Source organism: Spermophilus citellus, assembly GCF_964194105.1.
Source record: "Spermophilus citellus genome assembly, chromosome: 7".
NCBI lineage: Eukaryota > Metazoa > Chordata > Mammalia > Rodentia > Sciuridae > Spermophilus > Spermophilus citellus.
This window is the reverse complement of record NC_138188.1, coordinates 31,664,590-31,687,142: the sequence shown is the minus strand read 5'-3', so window position 1 is coordinate 31,687,142 and position 22,553 is coordinate 31,664,590. Positions and strand designations below refer to the sequence as shown.

Here is a 22,553-nt window from a genome sequence, read left to right as displayed (position 1 = left end):
GGTCCAGCAACTAAGATATTTGAAAGTGGCTTCTTGGGGCCACCTGTGAGAGGCTGGGGAGAACGTGGACTCCAAACACCGTAAGAACTGATGAGTTTCCTGGAACAGGATGTAGAGAGGGGGTGAAGTGCCACTCAAGAGGCCTTGATAGAACCCGAGATACTAGCTGTTTGCATGTGATATCCAGATAATCACCCCAGCACCCTGGGGAGACAGCAACAGGGCCTTACCACATTCCAGGAGGTCAGAGTGAGGGGCACACAAAGGAAAAGGACTCAGCGTGTCCCTTGACCCACTCCAGCTCTTTTGTCTCCTTTAAAAGGAGGCATTCAGGCTCTGAGTTCAGTCTCCAGCACCATGCATGCAAGGAGGCCAACAGAGGAGGCCCAGGTTCCAATCCCAGGTCTGTCATGAAACTGGGAGTCTCTGGCCAAGCCCTTCAGTTTCTTAGGATTGCACTTTTTTTTAAAGAAAGAGAGAGAGAGAGAGAGAATTTTTAATATTTATTTATTTTTTTTAGTTTCCGGCGGACACAACATCTTTGTTTGTATGTGGTGCTGAGGATTGAACCCGGGCCGCACGCATGCCAGGCGAGCGCGCTACTGCTTGAGCCATATCCCCAGCTCCAGGATTGCATTTTTTAACCTGGAAATTGAGTGGCCTTTTACCTCCACATCACCTAGACCAGTGGCCTCAAAACTGTAGAAGTAGGATTGTGGTTATTTTATTTGTGCAATCCTAGGGATTGAACCCAGAGCCTTGCCCAGGCAAGGCAAGTACTCTAACATCAAGCTACATCCACAACGGGAATATGGTTAATTTGTATTAAAAGCATAGCTCACGTAGTCTAGATGATGGAACAGTATGGGCCAGAGTGCTCTCAATACAAATGTGCATTATTATATGTTATGGAAAAGCCAAAACAAAAATAACTGCAACTCCAAAACAAACTAAATTGATAGTGATGGAGTGAAACTAACAATAACTTGCCTGTGTGTCCGAAATGCGTGTGTGTCGAAACCTTACATGTGCAATTGTACGATGCTTTGCAGCTCTCCCAGATGTGCTTGATCCCTGGCAACATGGCGATCTTACTCTGTGAGGGCAGTAGAAGGTCCTGTCCCTGTTTCCGCCAGGTGCTAATGTCAAAATGTGAGGCAACATTCTTATATAGTGAAATCGAAATGCCAGTCACTGGGGAAAGATGACCCCATCCTCAGAGACTCACCTGTGCCCTGCCACCCATCCAGGTGCTCCTCTGGACATTGACTGCTCTCTACGTCACCTTGCCCAGGCTCCAACATCTTTCCTTTCCCTCCCTCTTCTCCTCTGCCTTTCCTTCCCTTTTATCAGTCATTATAAGTAGGAATGTGGGTCACCCTTTAATTCAGAAAGATGGCTGTGGCTTCCACAAGGAAAGGCTTTCTGGGTGCAGAAGTCGTGATGGAATTTGGGTTGGCACCCTGTGTGGTGATGCTGTCAGGCCCCGGGGCTCTTGCTCTGATCCTGCTCCATCTCCTTGGCACGCGGGCACCCATCTTCCTGCATATTGGCGGCTGCTGCTTCAGACCTCATGTCCACATTCAGGGCAGAAAAAGAAAGCAAGAGTTTTGCTGGAATCTCTCCTTGAGCCGATTGCTGCTTCTGTCTTAATGGCCAGAATCAGGTCACACGAGCACCCTTAGCCTCTAGAGAGGCTGAGACAGCAGAGTTTAGTTTTAGAGTCTCTAAGGCAGAATCAAGTAAGGGCATAGGACATTGCCAGGGGCACCAGCTAATGCATTTGAGGAGCTAAATGGACCCCTGATGCAATCCTCTGCCCCAGATGTCACCCAGACTTCCTAATTCAGTGTGCAGGTTACACACAGGTAAGTTCTCAGATGCCCTTAAAGCCACCACCTGGAACCTCTTTCACTCTAAGAGCTGAAGGAGGGCTGGCCTACCTGGACCCAGTTGTCCCCCCTTCAGGAGAGCTCTCAGGGAGCTTCAAGCCATGCATCCCTGGACATGGGTGTGGCTTTGAAGGGACTGACTGATTTTGATGTGAATAAGCCCTTGTTTAAAGTTTGAAAGTATGTATCATTTGCTTGATGTTCAGACCAGCGTCAGGAAATTAAAGAGTGACCGATAAGTTAAATTGGCCACCGCAGACTTTGAAAGAAGCCAGGTACCTGCTCGGGGGGCCTCAGGAGCCAACCTCCCCTCCCCCAGGGCATACTCAGAGCTTTTGACCAGAAGAGACCTTGCCCAACATGTTTTCCAAAGGCTGCCATCTCTTCCCCCACAAAGTGCCCACTTGCCAGTCTGAAACCTTAAGTTTTGCCAGACTCATTTGCATGCTGTTTTGCATGACTTTACCCGAATACTTTCATCTGATGTTTGGTGGTGCAGAGCCGGAACAGCAGCTTCATTGTCAAGGGCTTGTCATGCCCAGCTGCTTTCCGCCACTTATGGATGCTTCCCCAGTCCTCAGCCCAGGCCTCGCCAAGGCTGAAAGAAGACACATACATGCCTTTTCATCATTTCTTTTCCAAAGAAGAGAATCTTGAGTCAACTTATGTAAATTACCATTCAGATTTCCACTGCAGACTTTTTTTTTTTACTGTATCTTGTCAGAATAGGGATGCAAAAATTATATCTCAGAATAAATGCACATAGCCAAAAAATTTCAGTCAGTGCCTTCGAGAGCTCTCTGCTCAGGAATCAGCTGGGCCATTAGCAGTTCTGTGCAGAGGGAGGTGTGTAATGAACCATCCTTTCTGTGCAAAGCACATCTTGAACCCCTGTGGATACTGCTTAACACCGTGTTCAGAAGAAGATAAAGGTGGGTGCAGCTGTGAAATCTCTAAGATTCCCTGCATTTTGGATAAAATAAAGTAGCTGCCATTTTTCTTAGTGCTGTTTGCAAGCACACAGTTAGGATAGGAATAAATAAGTGTTGCCAGGTTTGGGGCAACCTAATTTCAGCAAAGTGCAGCCCAGTACTTTCAGAAGACCTGGTAGCAGGTAGCAGGTGCAGGCAGCATGGGTGCAGAGGGGTGAGGAGAGAGTCATGGGGATCCCGGACCAGCAGGAGACTCCTCAGAGTCAAGTCTCCTGCTCATGTGGTCTTGATATCCTGTGTTTTCCACCCTGTGGAATAGTTACCAGCAAAAATAATTTGCTCCATACCTCACAACATAAAAATGAAAAACAGAATACTACTTTGACCAAGACTGTACTACAAGCTAGGAAAGGGGGTTGGTCTCTTTTAGGATTTATCTTTCTGAAGGTAAGTCTTTCCTGAAGCCCTGGGAACACTAGTTTAGAGGGATGCTAATAGGGATGACAAGCACTCTTAGATATGGCAGCAGGAGAGGTCCTCTACTGCAGAGACCCTCCACTAGGAGCAGGAATATGTACCCTTTCCCAGACATACTGGCTCACAGTTTGCTCTTGTCTTGAAGATCACTCCACAAGGCCATTACACATGATCAGACTGGGAGACGTTGTTGGAGGATCTCCGTGGGCTGGGTTTTGCAGATCCGCTTGGAAATCCCTGGGTCATTTGGTCACTAATAACAGGTCTTCATTTTTGTTTAATGCCGCATAGTAGAGAATACAGAATACCGTCAGGTAGTCTAACTCATTTGGTCCAACAATCCTTAGGAAAGCTGTAGCTGTCCCTGTGGTTGTTAGAGGTGAGGAAACAGGGCAAGAAAGGCTAAGCCCACTTTTCCAAGATACTCTCCATCTGGTTCTTCTAAGCCCATCAGACCACTCAGACCCACCAGAGCAGCAGTCGATCTCATTGAAAACAGACTGGGCCCGTGGGCACATGAGCCCACCCAGGTCCATTGGAGTGTGGCACCCTGCCAGCTGCATGGTAGCTCCTCTGCAGCTCGCCGTGGTCTGTCCTGGGAGGCACTGATGGGCAGCCTAGGTTTGTTGACAGATATGTGCTCCCTGCCCTAAGTGGCCTGTGAAGGCTCCTGATCACCTAGGCCCTGGTACACTGAGGGGCTATGTGCATATCATGGATCTGGGCTTCATCTTCAAAGAAGAAGCCCCACCCCCATGCTCCCATATTCTCATATCTACACAAGTATAATGCACCCATGCATACCCACAGATGCATGCCCCCATGTGCAGATAAAACATGAACTTGTGTGTCCCCACTCATCCACATATCTGCTCATGCAGTTCATACCCACATGTCATCAGTGCATGCCTGTGTGAGCTCTGTTCACCTTTGAGAGGGAGGGTACCTGTGACAGATCACAGGGAATCACCAAGGTGGCTGGGCCTTTTGTGGAAGGGTGCGGCCTATCCGCGTAGTTAGTTCTTTTTGTCTGGTGACTCCATAGTCCTCCAAAGTGGACCTGAAGTGACAGCCACAGATACAAGCATACTACAGAGGCCAAGGAGGAAAAAAAAAAATCAGTGCCATAAGGAATGGAGGGCAGGGAAAATAAAGATAGCTATCACAGAGATGTTGATGGAGCTCATTAGTTCTCTCTCTCGTTCTCTCATTCTCTTTCACATCTGTCAACACATCTGTCAACAAATCTAGGCTGCCTGTCAGTGCCTCCCGGGACAAACCACAGCTAGATGCAGAGGAGCTACCATGCAGCTGGCCAAGGGTCACACTCCAGTGGATCTGGGTGGGGGTCCTGGTCTGTTTTCAGTGTGCTCTGCCAGTTCTTCTGGGTCCCAGTGGTCTGGTGGGCATACAACATTGGAATCATAAGAAGCTCCAGGGTTTTCTTGGTCAGCCAGATGTTGCTGCCATTTGAGCGAGTTGATGCAGTAAGGCAGGGACAATGGTCAGGTTTAGAATGGAGAGTTTCCGTGGGCCAGCCTGCAAAATGGCACATGAAATGGCTTGGCAGGTAGGGTGTCTCATGGCAAGACAGAGGTTCTCCTCACATGGCAATTTGTGAAGCAGACCCTCACGGACCTCTAAAGTTTGAGGCCAACCTACTCGGGCTCCCCTGTTGAAACCATTCTGTAGAAAGTGGACACAGCAGCCAAAGCCAACAGCCTGCAAGGGTCCGAGTTGGCACAAGACAGAACCTGGAAGACCCAGCAGAATAGGTCTTCCAGACAGAGCCCAACATCCCCGGGAACCCCAGGTGCCCATCGGCTTTGATCTTAACCATCTCATGGGTGCTCAGCCTAGCTACTTCCCCAAACCACTCCTGGACTGCACCCATCCCCTGTGAGATCATCAGCTTCATGTCTCTCTACTCTGGTGGCATGCACGACATCCAAACATAGTCCCTTTTCATTAGTTCTTGCAGTTTGGTTGCAGTGGCCTCCAGAGAAGCAACGTCTGGGACCATCCCCTAGAGGATACCCTAGCTGGGATGTGTCTTAAAGGAGCCAGACCATGAAAGTCATCCTGTATTTTCTCCACCCAAAACCCATGAGTTAGCATCCAAGAAATCCCAGCGTAGTCCTTGCAACTTTGCTGACTTGCCGTGAGACCTTGGGAAAATAGCTTTCTTTTTGTGTAAGCCCCTGTTTGTCATCTGTTCAATGGAGATGGTGTTCTCAGCCAGGCAAGTCTCCTGCCCTGGCTTTCTTGTTAAAGGTCCCATGTCTCGGTGCACCCAGCCTCTCTGTCCACCTGTCCTAGGCATCATCTGCAAGCTGCCCTTCCTCCCCAACCTCTCCCCTTGCCTATCTTCTAGAACTTGCAGCAGGTTCTGGTTTATCTTTCTTGCCTTTATCCCATTCTTCAACCAGAATTGCTTTCCTAAAACCCTGGCTACATAGGAAATCCCTCTGGCTTTACCCAGTTCTCAGGCTCCATCTTGTCCTCTCCCCGACTTCCCTACACAGTCCACCGGACCTGAATCTTTTTTCTTTTTTTCTCAAGGAAATGTGGGGCTTCACACCTCAGGGTGCTCGAAGACCTGGCTTTTACCTAAAACAGATGGTCTCTTGCCTTTACTGCCCTAGCCGAGGTTTGTGTTTCTTTCCCATACTGGGGATTGGACCCAGGGTTGCTCTACCACTGAGCTACATCCCTAGCCCTTTTTATTTTGAGACAGAGTCTTGCTAAGTCGCCCAGACAAGCCTTGAACTTGCAAATCCTCCTGTCTCGGCCTCCCCAGTTACTGGGATTATAGGTGTGCACCACCACACCAAGCTTTGACCCAGGTGTTTATCTTTCTAAAGCTCTTAATTCTTACAGAATTCCTAGTTCCTGTTAGTATCTTTTCCCTTCAGGCTGAACCATGTCCTTTAACATTTTTTTTTTTTTGAAGTGCTGCAGGCCACAGTTTCTTTGTTTTCATTTACCTAAAAATGTTTTGATTTTACCTCCACTTTTGAAGAATATTTTTTCTGCATTTAGTAATCCGAGTCCACTTATTCTTTCTGCCGGCACCTTAGTGATGTCACTCTGCTGTGCTGGCCTCCCAGTTTTTCTGTCGGCTGTCATCCCTGTCATCATTCCCTTGCGTGCCATGTCTCATTTTTCTCTGGCTGTTTGTAAGATCTGATCTTTGTATTTGGTTCCAGCAATTGGACTTTGATGTGAATTGATTTTGGGGGGCAGGGGACTGGGGATTGAACTCAGGGCCACTGAGCCACTGATCCCCCACCCTATTTTGCATTTTATTTAGAGACAAGGTCTCACTGAGTTGCTTAGTGCTTCGTTTTTTTGTTTTTTGTTTTTTTTTTTTTTTTGCTGAGGCTGACTTTGAACTTGCAGTCCTCCTGCCTCAGCCTCCCCAGCCACTGGGATTACAGGCGTGTGCCACCACACCTATATTTTTGTTTGTTTGTTTAATCCTACTTAATTACCAAGTTTCTTGAATGTGTAAATGTAGCTTTTTATTTATGAATTTAGGAAACTTTTGGCCATTATGTCTTCAAAACAATTTTGTGTTCCATCCTTCCTATCCTTTTCTGGGACTGCAATTAAACTGTTTGATATTGTGCTACGAATTATCAAGGCTCTATGAGGGAATTTTTTCAATTTCTTTTCTCTCTGTGCTTCCTTTTGGATAATTTCTATTGATCTGTTTTAGCTTCTCTGTCTGTTACAGCTGTACTCTCCAATTTACTGTTAAACCCAGCAGTAATTTCTAAATTCATTTATTGATCTCTCAGTTCTAAATTTTGCATCCAATTCTTCTTTATAGTTTCTCTTTGCTGAAATGTTTGAATCCGTGCCTTCATTATAAGCATAATTTTCTTCATATATTTGAGTGTAATAACATTAACAGTTGTAATATAATTATTGCTACTTTTAACATCTGGGTCAGCTCAGGGTTGGGCTCCATTTATTCTCTTTGTTCTTGAGTATGGCTCACATTTTCCTCTCATTTGCTACGCGTAGGAATTTGAGGTTATAGCCTCCACGTTGTGATTAAGACCATGAACTCTACTTGCCTTGTTTGACAAGAACTGGTTTTTTCAGCAGGCAGTTAAATTGTTTGGATCCCCCCATTTCTCAGTTCTCTCCCTTGTGATAGGCAGCAACTGAAAGTCCTGTTTGGATTTTTTATATTTATTTTTATTTATTTATTGTCTTTTGTTTTTAGTCTCCAGTAGGCTGCTTGGGGCAGCATCTATTTGCAGACTTTGGGGTCCCTTCTCTGTAGCTTTCTCGTCTCCAGGATTTATTTCACAGTACTGGGGTTGGAACTCAGGGCCTCGTGCATGCTAGGCAAGAGCTCTATCACGGAGCCACATCCCCAGCCTCCTCCAAGATTTTCTGGCAGCTGTGGTAATTTTGCAATCAGTCCTTTAATTTCTTCATCACTAAAACTGTGGGTTTCTTTCCAACTCTTCCAACCCCTCAGCTGCACCTGGGATCTGCCCACAGGTGAGGAGTCATAAAAACCAGAATTTTATCAGTGCTTTTCCTTTTACGAGATTTTGACCGATTCCCTTCCAGTTTCTACCTGCTTTAGGCAATTTCCAGAAACTTCAGACAACGGTTTTATTTTGTTCAGAGTTCACAATAGTCATCTGCAAAGAGGGTTGGGGGATTTTTGTCCACCATGACAAACGTCAGAGCTCCATGCTCCCTCCCTCTGAGACGTCTTTCCATCCTCCACTACTCCCCCACACTCACCTGCTGGAAAGCTTATATGCATATCTGCATATTTAGCACTTGCATATTTGCAACATCATTCCTCAAGAACTCTACCAGAAGCAAAGTCTTCCAGTCCAGCACCCCTAGAAGCTCTCTGTCTGGCAGCCACAACCCTCTGTATTAGCTTCTCCATGAAATCGGAAGCTCCTGGTGGGCATGGACCAGGGCTTATTCCAGCACACAATAGGCACCAGAAGTCATAAGTGACTGAGTATGAATTTCTCGTCTGTCTGCTGCAAAGGAGGTGCCCAGGGAAAACCATGTCCACCTTCTCCCTGCAGATCTGACCTTTCTGGGAGAGATGGGCCCCAGCTGGCAGCCATGTGGAGCCAGCTGCTTGTGTCTTGTGTCTGGGAAAACAGATGCTGCCAAGGAGCTAGAAATGGAGAGCCAGCCAAATCCCTTTTTAAAAAAAGTTCCTTCTATTCTGTCCTTAGAGAGCTGACTTTATTTTTTTTTCCTGCTAAAATGCAAATTAACTTCCTCTTAAGTGGGCTCTGCTGAGCTATTATGGCTAATGACCATCAAGTTTGGACAACAGGGAGCCAGACAGGATGCGACCCAAAGGCAAACGGAGTGACAGTTTCAAAAACTGAAGGGATTTCAGGAAGCAGAGAGAGAGAGAGAGAGAGAGAGAGAGAGAGAGAATAGCTGAAAAGTCAGCAGTTAGGGAGATGTGGATTCACCTCCCAGCTTTGGCAACCGCGGACTGTGCAGCCTTGGTTCTGAGTGAGCCTGGCTTCTCCATCTAGGACCAGAATCTTCCCCTGCATAGACATGCCCCTCTGCAGGGAGCCTGCTGCTGCCAGATGCCACCTTTATTGCAAATGAGTTGTCTGAGAACTCGCTGGAATTCCGATTCCAGACTCAGGCAGACACCCAGAGCTTGGGATGGCCTCTGCCTGAATGGGGCTCAGGAATCTACATGTTTAACCAGCTCCTGATGTGATTGGCTGCAGGCTGAGAATTACTGACTGGCTGGCTGGCCAGAGGCAGAGATTGGCCAGGATGAGGTCTTCCCAATTCAGTCAGGATAGTTAAATGAGAGGCCTTGGGAGCAACCTGAGGATTTGGAAAGTGACTTTCAGAGAAGCTAGATCTCAAATCCTGAGCACCTATTAACCAGGTGCAAGAGTATCCCGAGAAGAGAATGGTGCTAGAAAAAGTAAATGGAGTGACTTGGAAGTTCCGAACAGTATCGTTACAAAGTCAGGCTGGGTGTCAAGGCCATCGAAAGCCAAGCGGCAATGGCAAGCCCTGAACAGCTTTGTAGGCCAAACCCAAAGGTTTGGATTATTTCCTAGGGACCAGCAGGGAGCGATGTAGTCAGCTGTGTATTTCAGAAAACCACACTGGTTGCTGTATGAACAAGAGTCACAGATAAAAGCTCGCAATCCAAGAGGCCAGTCAGGCAGCAAAGAGATTCAGGTAAAAAGGTTCAAGGTTTACGTGAAGGCAGTCCTGGTGCCGAGGGAGAGAAGGGGACCCTCGAAGACATTAGGAGGCAAAGTAGAAAGTAGTCTCTTGCCTCTGGCTTTCCCTGCTCATGTCCTGCTTGGTTTAAAGTTAACATATATCTCTTGAAAGTCACCCCTCATATCCATTTTTTAAAAGGATTTTTAAAAATATTTTTTAGTTGTAGTTGGACACAATACCTTTATTTTATTTATTTATTTTTATGTGGTGTTGGGGATTGAACCCAGGACCTCGCACATGCTAGACATGCGCTCTACCTCTGAGCCACAACCCCAGCCCTTTTAAAATGATTTTTATACTTATTTGTAAGCATTATTTTTCAAGGTCCTGGCCTGCTAATCCAACATTTGGTCATCTAGGAGTCTGCTTCTGTTGAGGTTTTTTTTCCCTTTTGATTATGACTTGAACTTCCTGCTTCTCCACGTCTAACCCTCTTTTTATTCTTATCATGTTATCTTTTTTTTTTTTTAAATAATGAATAGTACATTGTGAAGACTCTGGAATTCTAGTATCTTCCTTTAAAGAATATTCAGGTCTATTTGAATAGGCAATTAATGAGGGGATTAATTAAGCTAATCTTTTTCAGGGGGTAGGTACTTACCATGTTGAGACTTTGCAAAGATAGACCTCTTTCTGTTTTTCCCTTAGTCCTCTGATGTAATACTCAGTCCTGAGATCATGGCCCTCCTTCCAAAGCCAGCTCTTCTGGGGTTTCTATGAGAAGCCTCAGGTATCCACCAAACCTCTTTGACTTTCTGGGACTGGGTAGTTTCTAAAGCAGGAAAACTGCTGAAATGTAGGATTTACCTTGTTCCTTCAGAGATCGAAACTCCTCCATTGCCTATCTATTTTTCAATTGCTCTTTATTGCTTGGAAATTGTTTATTTCTTGCATTTTACCAGAGATTGGAGTCGTTAGATACAAGCTATTCAGCCATCATTGAAAGCAGAACTTAGGAAGGTGGTGTCAAACAGAGCTGGTGCCTCAGTTGTACCCAGAAACAATACCTACACTGTGTTACCTGGCTACAAAGATGCGGGAAGACCCACAGTGGCTCAGTGACTGGTTGGGTGGAGAATGTGGCCCAAACAGGTGTGAGAAAGCGGACAGTTAAGGGACCAGAGATTGCTCTAATGTAGCAACTTAGAAGCTGGACTAAAAGGAGGGGCAGATAGGAAGCTGATCTCTTCCAGCCATGGTTTCCTCATTGCCACCTCTTGGCCAGGTCACGGGGAGGTGGTAATAGAGATAATGGTACGTGGGTGTAGGTGTCCATCCAGTACATGGTGTTGATAATTATGGGGGCCACTGAGCTGAGTTTTCCTGGGTTCCAATCCCTCATCATGTCATCTGGCGATTTCTCTACCCTCCCTGGAAGAAAAAGTAAGTAGCTTGTGAGCATTTGAGTTAAAACAGGTTTGTCCTTGTTACAGTTATCATCAGCAACGTTACCACCTGACATTTGGGGGATCTGCTTCTTCATGGTTCATTGCCCTGTTGGTTAGGGCAATGAGCCATGATGACCCCTCACCACCTGATTGCATTCCAAGCAATGGGAGAGTAAAGTGGGTGGCTGCGGGCATGCCACCCATAGAGGAGCCACCCCAATGATGTACACCTGACCTTCACATTCTTTGACCACATCTTAGCCACCCAGCAGCCAAGGAATCTTAGGTGGGGCAGCCACGAGTCCCCCCACACATCTGGGTGATGGCTGGCAGCCTCCGCCTCAATCCTGAGCCCAGGCCCCTGGTTTGGGTTAAGAGCCACTCTGCAGAGGAGCTTGGCACTCCTGGGAGCCCGCCCGAGCACTGGTGAGTTGAGAGATTCCTACTTGCTCTGCACATTCCTCCTTAAGGGAAGGAGAAGACGAAGATTCCCGAGTTACATCCATCATCACACCCAATGAAAGTGTGTGACCCCCACATCCACAAGCTCTCGTCGGTCAGGCTTGCCCCCAGTGACCATGCCAGGCAGGACACGATGCTGGAAGAGCCCAGGGTTGCCAGGGTTCATCACTGGTCTCACAGCCCTGCTGCTGATTGGCATGGTCCCACAGACACATGCTGTAACTTCCCTGGCCTGTCCGTTTATCCTCAAAGTAAGGGATGGGGCGAGGCTGTGTCTGTGGTGTGTGCCTGTCCCCATGTTCCAGAGTCATCTGTTCTAGAGGGTTGAACAGCACTCTGCACCTTGGTGTTCCAGCAACCTTCCATGCTTTGTGGACTGAGTTTGGGGTGGCATCGTGCACACCTGCTCATGAACACTGGTGCACACCCATGCCGTCAGCCTCCAGGCCTTGGGCTTCCCTTGGTTCTGTTTTTCATAGTCAATAGTCACTACATAGTTTTCTGTGCGGTGAAACACATTTCTTAAACTTATTTTTATTTCAGAAGACTTTGTTTTAAATTTCAGAACTATTTGTAGAAAATAGAAAAATAGCCAGGCATGGTGGCACACATACCTTTAATCTCAGAGGCTTAGGAGGCTGAGGCAGAAGGATCATAAGTTCAAAGCCAGCCTCAGCAACTTAGCAAGACCTTGTCTCTGAATAAAATATAAAAAAGGGCTGGAGATGTGGCTCAGTGGTTAAGCACCCCTGGGTTCAATCCCCAGTCCAAAAAAAAAAGAAAATACATAATGAAGGAATCTCAAAAAATGCCCATAATGTTCTTATATAGACACTGGTATGAAGTGCATCCGAATCACTTCAGTGTCTGAAAAAACATGAAAAATACTCATGTATCTACTTCAGTTAATCGATGTTTTATAGTGTGTGGCTTCTCAATAATTTGCTTCCCCAGATCCTTAAGGATTTTTCAAGCACAAGATTTTTAATGGCTGCCAAGGATTCTAATCCCTGTCCCTAGTCAAGGACCCGGATGTCCAGGCCGTGTCAGAGTCTTTTATTAATTACGAAGCAATGATATCTCTGTTTCACACTGACAGTGTCTCTTAGCTCCTACTCATGGGTACTGGGTACAGGTGAGGCCAGAGTGGGTTGGTGGCCTGCACAAGGCCACACAGCAAGGGAGTGGCAGGTCCTGGCTCTCTGGTTGCAAGGCTGGCTGCCGCTTACAGGTGACAGGATAGGAGAGGCACAGGTGTGACATGGGGTGCCGGTAACGATCAACTCCCATTTTGTTGGCTTGAGGAGAAAAGAGCCTGTGGGTGGAGACTTTCCTGGATGGTTGGCAGTGCCCCCCTCTATCTGCCATGCCATTGCCTGAGGACCCTGCACCTTTGCTTTTTTGCCGGAGACCTTTCTGTCTTGACCTTTCCATGCTTTTCTCTAACAGGCAACCATCGGGATTGACTTCTTGTCAAAAACTATGTACTTGGAGGACCGCACGGTGAGCACCTGTTTTTAAATCTGGGAGGACAGAAAGGTTTCCGTGGGCTTATCTCCTGGGACCCCAGAGCCTGTGCCAAGCCTGGCAGTGCCAGAATCATAGAGCCTGGGCCCCAGGCTGGCCAAGGACCTCGCTGCCCCCCTCACCCCTGTGCCCCTTTCCGTGCAGGTGCGACTGCAGCTCTGGGACACAGCCGGCCAGGAGCGGTTCCGCAGCCTGATCCCCAGCTACATCCGGGACTCCACTGTGGCCGTGGTGGTGTACGACATCACAAGTGAGTGAAGGTCTATGCTCCATGGAGGGTGGCTCTCGGAGGACCCAGGGCCCGGGAGTGACCCTTGCTGGCCAGGCGTGTGTGCATGTACACACACCTGTGCATGAGACCTGAATTGCAGGAAGGCAGAGGCCCCAGGTGGGGTGTGAGTTGCTTTCCACTGCCCCCCACACACCTGTGACAGACCTGGACTGGGCTGGTTAGTCCTGCTTGGAGTAGGTCCTGGGGGTCTGGGGAGCAGATGCTCATGAGGTTGGCCCTGCCCCAAGTCCCTCTCACTCTTCACTGCCCTGGATGACGTCTGTGTATGTTTATCAGGGTGGGAGAAGACAATGGCCTGTGCCAACCCAGACCCAGCAGGTAGGATCTGTCACTGGGGTCTCAGCACCTCACAGGGCAGCCAAGGAGCCTTGGGAATCCCGGGGCTGGCAGCCCTGCTCACCCAATGTGCTCTGTGTCCCAAGCAGGCATTCTCAAGGCCTGCACAAACCTGAGAGAAACTTGGGGTCTGGGGTGGGGGCTGACACAGCCAGAGCTGCCTGGGCCTGTAAAATGGAAGCCCATGGCCGGAAGTCACACATGTGCCCCAGCTCTGCCTGTCCCTTAGTCCACCCACCACTTTCCCTGAGTGCAGGTAGGAGCTGGGTCTCCGAGGACCTGGGCCCACATGGCCTGGTACCCAGCAGAAGGGAGACCAGGCTGCAGGGAATGGGGGCTTGCCAGGCCAGGCTGCCTCCCCTGCACCAGGGATGTGGACTGCCGAGTGGCAGACACCACCGGTGACCCGGGAGTGACCTCCCCATGAGGACGGTCACGTCTGCTGAGGGAAACCAGGCTGCCCAGAAACAGCCCTGCTCTCTGGCTGACCGAGTGCTCCTGGCCCTGGGTTGCCTTCCTAGCCCCTTTGCCTGCAGAGTCTGGGGTTCTCCTCACCCACCTAGCCTCTCCCAAGCTGCCCTACACTCCCTCTGGGGAGGCCACTCTGTAGGGTGCTCCTTCCCTGGGGGCTGAGTGCCCACCTTCAGCCCCTCCCTGCTTCCAGGCTCAGCGGAGTCCGTGCACCCATTTCTCGCATTTTATTCGGAACCCCAAAGTCAGGTCTCATGATGGCCTCTAAAGGCATTATTTCATGTGAAACTGCAGACGGTGACTTTCTGGGTGAGGCCACTCCTCTCCCCAATGGCTGAGCCATTTAAGGGGCTCCCCAGGGCTCAGTTCCCAGTGGACTGGTCTGTGTGGGCTGGGCTTCCCCTCTTCACGAGTGTCTCAGCCACTCCTGGCCTCTCTGAGGCTGGCTCTCTTCTCCACTGTCCCTTTTTCTGCCTCCAGACCTCAACTCCTTCCAACAGACCTCTAAGTGGATCGATGACGTCAGGACAGAGAGGGGCAGTGACGTGATCATCATGCTGGTGGGCAACAAGACGGACCTGGCTGACAAGAGGTGGGTACCGGGGCACAGAGGTACAGAGGCTGGTGGGACAGGCCTGCCCTCTGCTCCTGGGTAACTGCTCTGGACCAGGAACTCGGGGATGCATGGATGGCAAGTGTGTCCTTCTGACCTGTCCCTGGGCCCAGGAGTTTTAGGCACACTTGGAAGTACCCTTTCCAACCATGGGTGTGTGATTTCTGAAGCCGCCATCTTCCACCACCCAGCAGGGCAGGCACTGAGCCATGTGCACCGCCCAGCAGTGTGTGGTCTGGCCCCCCGTCATGGTCACAGCACAGTCCCCTGGTCCCAGGAGCTTCTGCTCATACTGTGTAGGTCTGCTGCTGTGAGAAGTCTGCACTGGTGCATGGGGTGTGAACGCCTTGCCCTAGACGTGAGCCTGCAACCTGTCAGCAGAACAAGCCTGATCCCCAGCCTGCTCAGCCTGGCTTGCTGAGGTCTGGAGAGATGCTTCCATGGGAGAGGCGTCTCCATGCCCTCCAGTGCACCGGCTGACTTAGGTGTCCTTTACACACATTTGTCTACTTATTGTACCTGACCCCAACCCAGACAGATAAAGCGACAGGTCATAGACTCCAGCAAGGTGCCTGGGCCTCTTGCAATGTGACCGGTGCGCGCCTTCCTGGAGTCCTGTGTCACATGGGGAAAATGGGCTCTGATGCTTGCTCCTTTGCTACGAAGCTCTGTGGCCTTGGGGGAGCCACTTTCAACCTTGGCATTTGCATTTGGAAATGGGGGCTGATGATGTCACCCAGGGCAGCTTGTAGCTGGAAGCTCTTCACAAACAGGCTCTTGAACCAGTGAGAGTTGGGAAAGGCCGGTGGGTGATAGGCCTGCTCCTGAGCTCAGAAGACATCGTGGAAGGAGCAGGGAAAGGGGCTGGTGTGCTCTGTGCCCTGGGCCTTCTTCATCCTGGAGAGACTGGGATTGGCTTGGTCCTCGGATGGACCCCTGTGCTCGGAGCCTGTCTTCTGCTCACCAAGGGCCTTGGTAGCTCCCTTTGCCCTGCCAGGTGATCCCTCTCAGCCCAGGTTCCTCTGGCTCTGCCATGAGCCGCTCCTCTATGGAACTGATTTTCCCCTCGTCCCCTCTTCTCCAGGCAGATAACCATTGAGGAAGGGGAGCAGCGCGCCAAAGAACTGAGTGTCATGTTCATCGAGACCAGTGCAAAGACTGGCTACAACGTGAAGCAGGTGAGGACACACGTGTGCCAGCCCCAGCACAGCTGGCCAGGAGGCCTACCCGGGACTTCTGGGGGTGCTGAGCCTCAGGCTGGGACTGCCCTGCCCTTAGGGCCTGGTACCTAGATCGGGGTCACCAACAAAACACCCATAAACCTGTGCAGTAGGGGAGGAAGCTGACTTCCTGTGGGGTGAAGCATGTGAGGGGGACAAAGCACTCACCTCAGGAGCCATTTGGACACTGACCGTCACCATCCACCAGAGCAGTGACCAGTCTTGGGCCCCTGTAGCAGGCTGTACAGTGTCCAGCACTGACTCCCAGGTGACTGTAGGAAGCTGGGGTTCCTAGCTTCTTAGCTCACTTGGGAGGAGCACTGCCAGACATATTGGGTTCCTGCCTTGTATCCATCAAGTCCTCAGCACCTTGGAGGGCAACTAGGACTTGGAGCAAGGAGCCCATCGCCCATGGTGGAGAGAAAGGAGGTGGAGTTAGGGCTGAGCCGTGGAGCAGCAACTCTTACCCTGGATCCACAGAACCCAAGGAGTGCCCAAGAGAGAATTCAGCAGTCGGCAGACCTGGGCTCGAGATAATCCCACCTGTGCCGTCTCTGACCTCTAAATTACTGTAGGACGTCCTTCGGCGATGAAGGCAGGCAACCAGGTTCAATGACATTAGCAGGAATCTGTGACTCCTTCTCCCCCTCAGGAATCACAGGTGTTTTCTTATGGCCTCAGAGTGTGGCAGGTGTCCTGGACTTTACATGCATGGCTCTATTAACATCGTAGTAGTTATTAGGGTGACAGCTAGTTCCTGCAGTTTAATATGTTCACAAGGAAGCACAAGTGCCGCTATGTCACAAATTTGTTTCTTCCTAAATATTTTAGAAATATTTCACTCAGTACAAATGGTCTCCTCTATAAACCTACGAACTTGGTTTTGTACCTTAGGAGGCGTCCGTAGACTTAACCAGGCTGCTGGAGGCGGCCTGGGCTCAGGCCAAGGTGGGGGGCCCTGCCTTCCAGGACCAGGGGGCCTTGGCGAGGTGGCGAGGAGGGGTCACTCAGAGGCTTGGCAGCAGGGCACCGGCGGTGGGTGAGGGGATGCTGAGGAACCTGGCTGGTGTCCCTTTGGCTCTTCAGCCCCAGCATCGCCTGGGATCATGAGGCAAGCCACGGATGGCCTTCTGGATACAGTGAGTGCCGTCCAGGCGGGCAGTGCTGGTGGTAGAGGAGGAGGGGCCAGAGGAGCAGGAAGAGACAGTGGGAGGGGCACTGTGATGACCTGAGGGAGGACACAAATCTCCCGGGATCTCAGATGGCTTTGTTCATCCCCACCCCCTTCTCAGTCTCCATCCCTGACAGGTGTAAAGTGAGAACTGTCATGGTGTCCCCTGGAGGAGGAAGCATGTCCTGGGGACACACAGGGGAGCCTGGGCTGTTGCTCCTTATGGGTCCTGATGAAAAGTCATGGGCACAGTGGAGCAGAGGGCAGGGCCAGGCCGACCTTAGAGCAGGGGGCAGCTGCCCAGCCTTCCGGGTCAGGGAGACATTGATGCCCCCACTGCTCCCAGAATGCTCTGCAACCCAGGCAGCAGTTAAAGGAGGTCCCATCAAACCCTGTGTGGTTCAGGGAAGGAGTTCCTGCAGTGCAGACTGTGCGCTCTCAACGAGAACATATCTGCTCACAGAGACCCATCCCCACCCCAAGAGCATCCTTCTTGGCCATTGGCAGAGGCTACAATCCATCCGATAGATGGCAGAAGGCCTTGAAGAACACTCACAAGGGGAGACCCAGGCCCTCCACGTCCTTGCCCACTTGTCCTGACCCTCTACAGGCAGGGTCCCACACCCTGCAGGGCCCACCAGCAGCTTCCGCACTTGGGCCCTCACCTTGTCACCAAGCCTGGCCTCAGACCTGAATAACACTCACTCTGTCTTCTGAGATCTCATGCAGTGGTTTTAAGCCCAGAGCCCACTGGGTTCCTGCAACTAGCATCTGTGGAGAGAAGGGGAATGTTTACGTGTTAGTCTGTTTGAGCTACTGTAACGAACTGCCATAGATAGAGTTGGGTGACTTTATATAAATAAAAGAATTTTTTTTCTCAGAGTTTTGGAGGCCACAAGTCCAAAATCAAGGTGTGGCAGATTCAGTGTCTGGTGAGGGCCTGTTTCCTCACAGATGGTACCTTCTAACTGTATCCTCACATGGAAGGGACAAGCACGGTCCCTCGGGCCTCTTTTATGAGGGCATTAATGCTATCCGTAAAGACTCTGCCCTCAAGACTGATCACCTCCGGAAAGGCCCCACCTCTTAATACTGTCACATGGGGAAATAGGTGTCAGCATCTGAGGTTGGGAGGACATAAGCATCAGACCACTGCCAAGCCCCGCCCCAACACACACACACACACACACACACGCACACACAAATGCACACACAGAAGCAGTACATGCACACACAAACACCCAACACACACACCCATACCTACAAAAACACACAAAACCCCACACATTCACTCCCTCATTTGCTTATATAGACACACACACACACACACATGCACACACACACAGTATGCATATCACACTCATACCTACACACACATCCAAACAGATCTCAGTGCTTGCTGCGTTCACACTCACCATGACCCTCACTGTGACTGAGGCCCCAGCTCCCAGCCAAGCTGCCTCTGAGCCATGGGTCACAGGTCCCCAAGGAAGAGGGTCACTTGTCTCAAGGGAAGGCGGGAAGCTGGTTTCCCACACCCAGTGCCCACGAGGGTGGTGGACAGAAGCCTGACTGTGGGAGCCCAGCTCATTGCTGGGCCAGCGAAGGTGGGGGCAGCCCCGGGGCTCACCTGATCTCCCCATCTCTGCAGCTCTTCCGGCGTGTGGCGTCAGCTCTGCCCGGCATGGAGAATGTCCAGGAGAAGAGCAAAGAGGGGAGTATCCTTTTCCTTTGACAAGTGAGTGAAACGATGAGCCCGAGAAACCTTTTCTCTGAATAATATTTTCCTGCAGCAGAGAAGCTCTTGCTGGGCCTCCACGCAGCCTCCCTGGACTTCTGGGGCCACCTGTGCCCAGGGACAGGGCTGAGCCCATGGTCTTTGAGCCCTAGCCAGCTCTAGCCGTCGAGGCCATCTTCTTCCACAGCGGCGTGGGGAGACCTTTCAAAGGGGTGTGTAAGCGTGATGGTGAGGGGCGGGGAGCAAGAAGAGGTGGCTGTTCCTTCTTTACCTGAACACCCACGTGTCTCATGGGTACAGGTGGCCTCTCCGTTGCAGAGGTGGCTTCTGAACACTGAGCCTGTGGGCTCATGCTACTCCACGTGCGACAAGTTCCCTACCTGAGGCCCCTTCCATGTCCTGTGCCCCGGCTTGCACAGCCCCCACCTCCCCATTGCTGTATGGAACAGGGTTATACACCACTCACATAGTCCAGCCCGAACCTGGGCTGACACCTACATGCTGACATTGGGGTTCAGGAAGGTAGCCTGGTTTGCCTAAAGTCATACAGCATGTAAGTTGTGGAGTTAGGATTCATACTCCAGCTTGCTTCTTCCATATCCAGTTCTGTTCCATTCTAAAACACCTTCCCTCAAGGATCAGATGAGAGTTGCTTTGGTAGGTGAGGGCATTACCCACAGACTGCCCTTCCTTGCACCTAGTCAGATGCTCCAGTTCAAGTTAGCCACTAGAGACCTGGGCACTCATGTCCCAGCCTGCACCCTTCAGAACAGAATGTGTCTCCCCAAAGCAGCTTCCCAGCATCCTCCACTCGGCCCTATAGGTCCTCAAGGGCAGAAACCTGTGACAGGTCAGAGAAGGATTCCAGAGAGGGCAAAGGGCCCCTTCTAGCTGAAGAGGGTTGAAACAAAGGAAATGAATAGCTTGATGCTAGAAACCAGAGGTGACGTCCCTCTGCCTGATGCAGCCCAGTGCCAGAGTGGGGGTGGGGTCCCAGCCCAGAGAACCTTGAGGCTGCAGCCAGAGGAAGCCTGAGACAGGCTGTAGGGACAGTTGGCCCTCCAGCCTCCTCAAGGGACTCTCAGAGCAGTCTTGAGACCCAGGGAGCATGTGCCTCGCCGAACCCAGAGGATGCACAGTGGCCAAAGGGAGTGTCACCTGATTGTCCGTGGTGAGACTCCAGTTCCAGGTGAGGAAGCGTGTTGGGGCACCTCACAGTGCCCGCAGCAGAGCTGGCTGCACATCTCGGGGCACAGCCCATGGTGTCACCGGGCAGGGGCTCCTGTGACGTGCCGGAGCATACCGAAGGCAACCTGTGGGGCAGGGTGAGAGCAGGACCAAGGGCAGGAGGAGACGAGATACAGTGAGGAGCGGGTTGCAGACGGCCCGCTCCACGTCCTGCCCACTCTGAAGACACTGCAAACTGGTCAGGGTGAGTGTTTCATTCACATTCTCCCAGGGTCCAAGTTCAGGGTTCCAATTAGCACATTGTCACTGTCTCACCCAGCTGCAGGTGACCTCTGGGCCCTTGGGGAGAAAGAACACAGGGCAGATAGCAAGCAGATGGCACAGGACTATGTAGTCTCTGATCCTTTTCTAGCAGATACAGTCCCTCCCTCTCTCTGCCCAGGAGCCCTCTGGCTGGGGCCTGATTTGAGGAAGGGGCTGGAACAGCCTAGAGCAGACCCCCTAGATCCTGAAAGGGACCAAGAGGTTTAGCCAGGGTGGTGGCCTGGCACTTGGGTTTACTGATGGCTCAAACCCAGGTGTTTGGGAACTATGTTCTTGGAAGTCGTGTTGGAACTGTATTTAGCATGAAGAGCTTTGTGACATGCAAAATTCATACTCACCCTCACTTGGCTCAGGGCATGGCGGGCCCGTCTGCTGCTTCCAGGTCCACATGAAGGGCTACTGGGCCTCGTCTTCACACCCAAGACAGGGTGCTTCCCCAGGGCTGCCCTGCTGGCCCTTCTGCCCAGCAGCCCACCCCCACTCATCCTCTGCTTTCTCAACTAAGTGGGGCCAAGGGGCCACAAAGTGGTTAAGCCTTAAGCCCCTCGTTGGGTCTGTGTACGCAAGGCTCCCTCTCCTGCTTTCTGCCCAAACAGCATGTCTCTGTGTATGGGTCCTGGGCTCTTTCTGAATAAGGCTGGCATTTGCAAAGTAACTTGGGCACCTCATGAAGTGGTCCTAAGGGGACAGGACAGTCATGCCCCAAGCAGGGAAGAGCAGGCCCAAGGCCTCCCATTTGGTCAGTTGATGGCTGGGACCAATTCCAAACACTTGCATCCTGCCGTCCTTATACTCTCAAACAGAGCACAAGCGTAGCTGACACCCCAGACAGAGAGGTGTGGCAGAGAACCTGGAATGGGGGACACATGCCTGGCAGGTTGGGGCAAGATTGTAACTGGCTGTCTGGATCCACCCATGGCTATCCCAAGGACCAGAGGGAAGAGGAAGTGTGGTCTGTGACTAGCCATACTTGAGCCAGAGGAACAGAGGGACTCTCTGGGCTCTGCAAGAAGGCACATCATAAGCCTCTTGTGGCTTATGGGCAACTTCCACAAGGGGCTTCCTCTTGTGGGGATCATGTAGACACGGGTCCACTCAGCAGGCACTGTATTGCACTGGTATGTGGCATTACAAGAAAGAGGTGACATTAAGTGACAAGAGTATGTGTGGAATCTCTGGCAGATGATCTAAACCTGTACTTGCCAATACTGATGCCACCTGTGGCTGTACACATTTAGTTAAAGTTGGATCCAGTTTGAAGTTCAGTTCCTCACTTCACTAGCCTGGGTTGCTGTGTTGCTGATGGCTACCATGTGGGATGGTCAGACGTAGAACATGTCCACTCTTGCAAACCGTTCTTTTGAACAGTGCTGTTCTGGGCCTGTCTGTAGAATCCGTTCCCCAGGTGTCTGTGCATTGAGACTCTCCCAGGGAACTCGCTCAAAATATACACCCTGAGCCCATCCCCGGAGGTGGGGCCCAGGGAGATGTATTTTTAGCAACCTTCCCAGGAGATGTTTGATGCAGTCCACTTGGGAACTGCCGCTGTGCAGTGTACAAAAGCCCTCTGAGTCCTGCAGCACCGGAGAGGTTTATTTTTAATGGCAGTCAGGTAGCTTTCATATTGGACAGAAATTAATGCTTTAACTGGGACCAACCTTTCAGCTAGATCCAGTGGTTCTCAAACCACAGGGGACATTTGGCAACATCTCTAGACATTTTTGGTTGTCGTAAGTTGGGGGAAAGAGAAACATGTTATGTGGGTTTCTGTTCTCGAGACTAAAAGGCTCAGGGGTCACTCCAGTTGAACTGGGCTGACTGGGCTGCACAAAATAACCACACAAGAGACACAAATACCTTTTCCTTTGGGGTCACTGTGACGGCTCCTCTGACCTTAAGGGTCCACAGGAAGAGAGAGCAAGAGCACGCCCTGACCCCTTTTATTGAGGAGAAGCTATTCAAATGAGGCAAGGGGTCAGGTTTCAGGGGGCTGAGTCTATCTTCATGATGTCCACTGTCAGCAGGTTGACTGACACCTGGGTAGGCCACACCCAAGGGCACAGTAAGAGAAGGGGACACACACAAGGCACTTCCATGGAAGATTCTACCCTAAACAGGGCAAGGGGTTATATTACAAAGGAACAGGTGAGAGTAGCTTCATCCATGGGGCTGTAGCAAGACACACCCATGCACGAGACACCGCCCACATTTCTGTGACTGAGCACCTCAGCACCCAGCCAGGGAGTGTGACT

The 22,553-nt window shown here is 50.8% G+C and overlaps 1 protein-coding gene across 1 annotated transcript in view; it reads left to right on the top strand.

Annotated features, from left to right (window-relative positions):
- Positions 1 to 22,553, top strand: part of RAB6B (RAB6B, member RAS oncogene family) — a 64,995-nt gene that overhangs the window by 34,572 nt on the left and 7,870 nt on the right. The window contains exons 3-7 of the mRNA XM_081300791.1: positions 12,871 to 12,924; positions 13,093 to 13,198; positions 14,528 to 14,639; positions 15,745 to 15,838; positions 18,703 to 18,769. Coding sequence (XP_081156917.1) covers positions 12,871 to 12,924; positions 13,093 to 13,198; positions 14,528 to 14,639; positions 15,745 to 15,838; positions 18,703 to 18,769 — 433 coding nt within the window. The remainder of the gene's footprint in view (positions 1 to 12,870; positions 12,925 to 13,092; positions 13,199 to 14,527; positions 14,640 to 15,744; positions 15,839 to 18,702; positions 18,770 to 22,553) is intronic.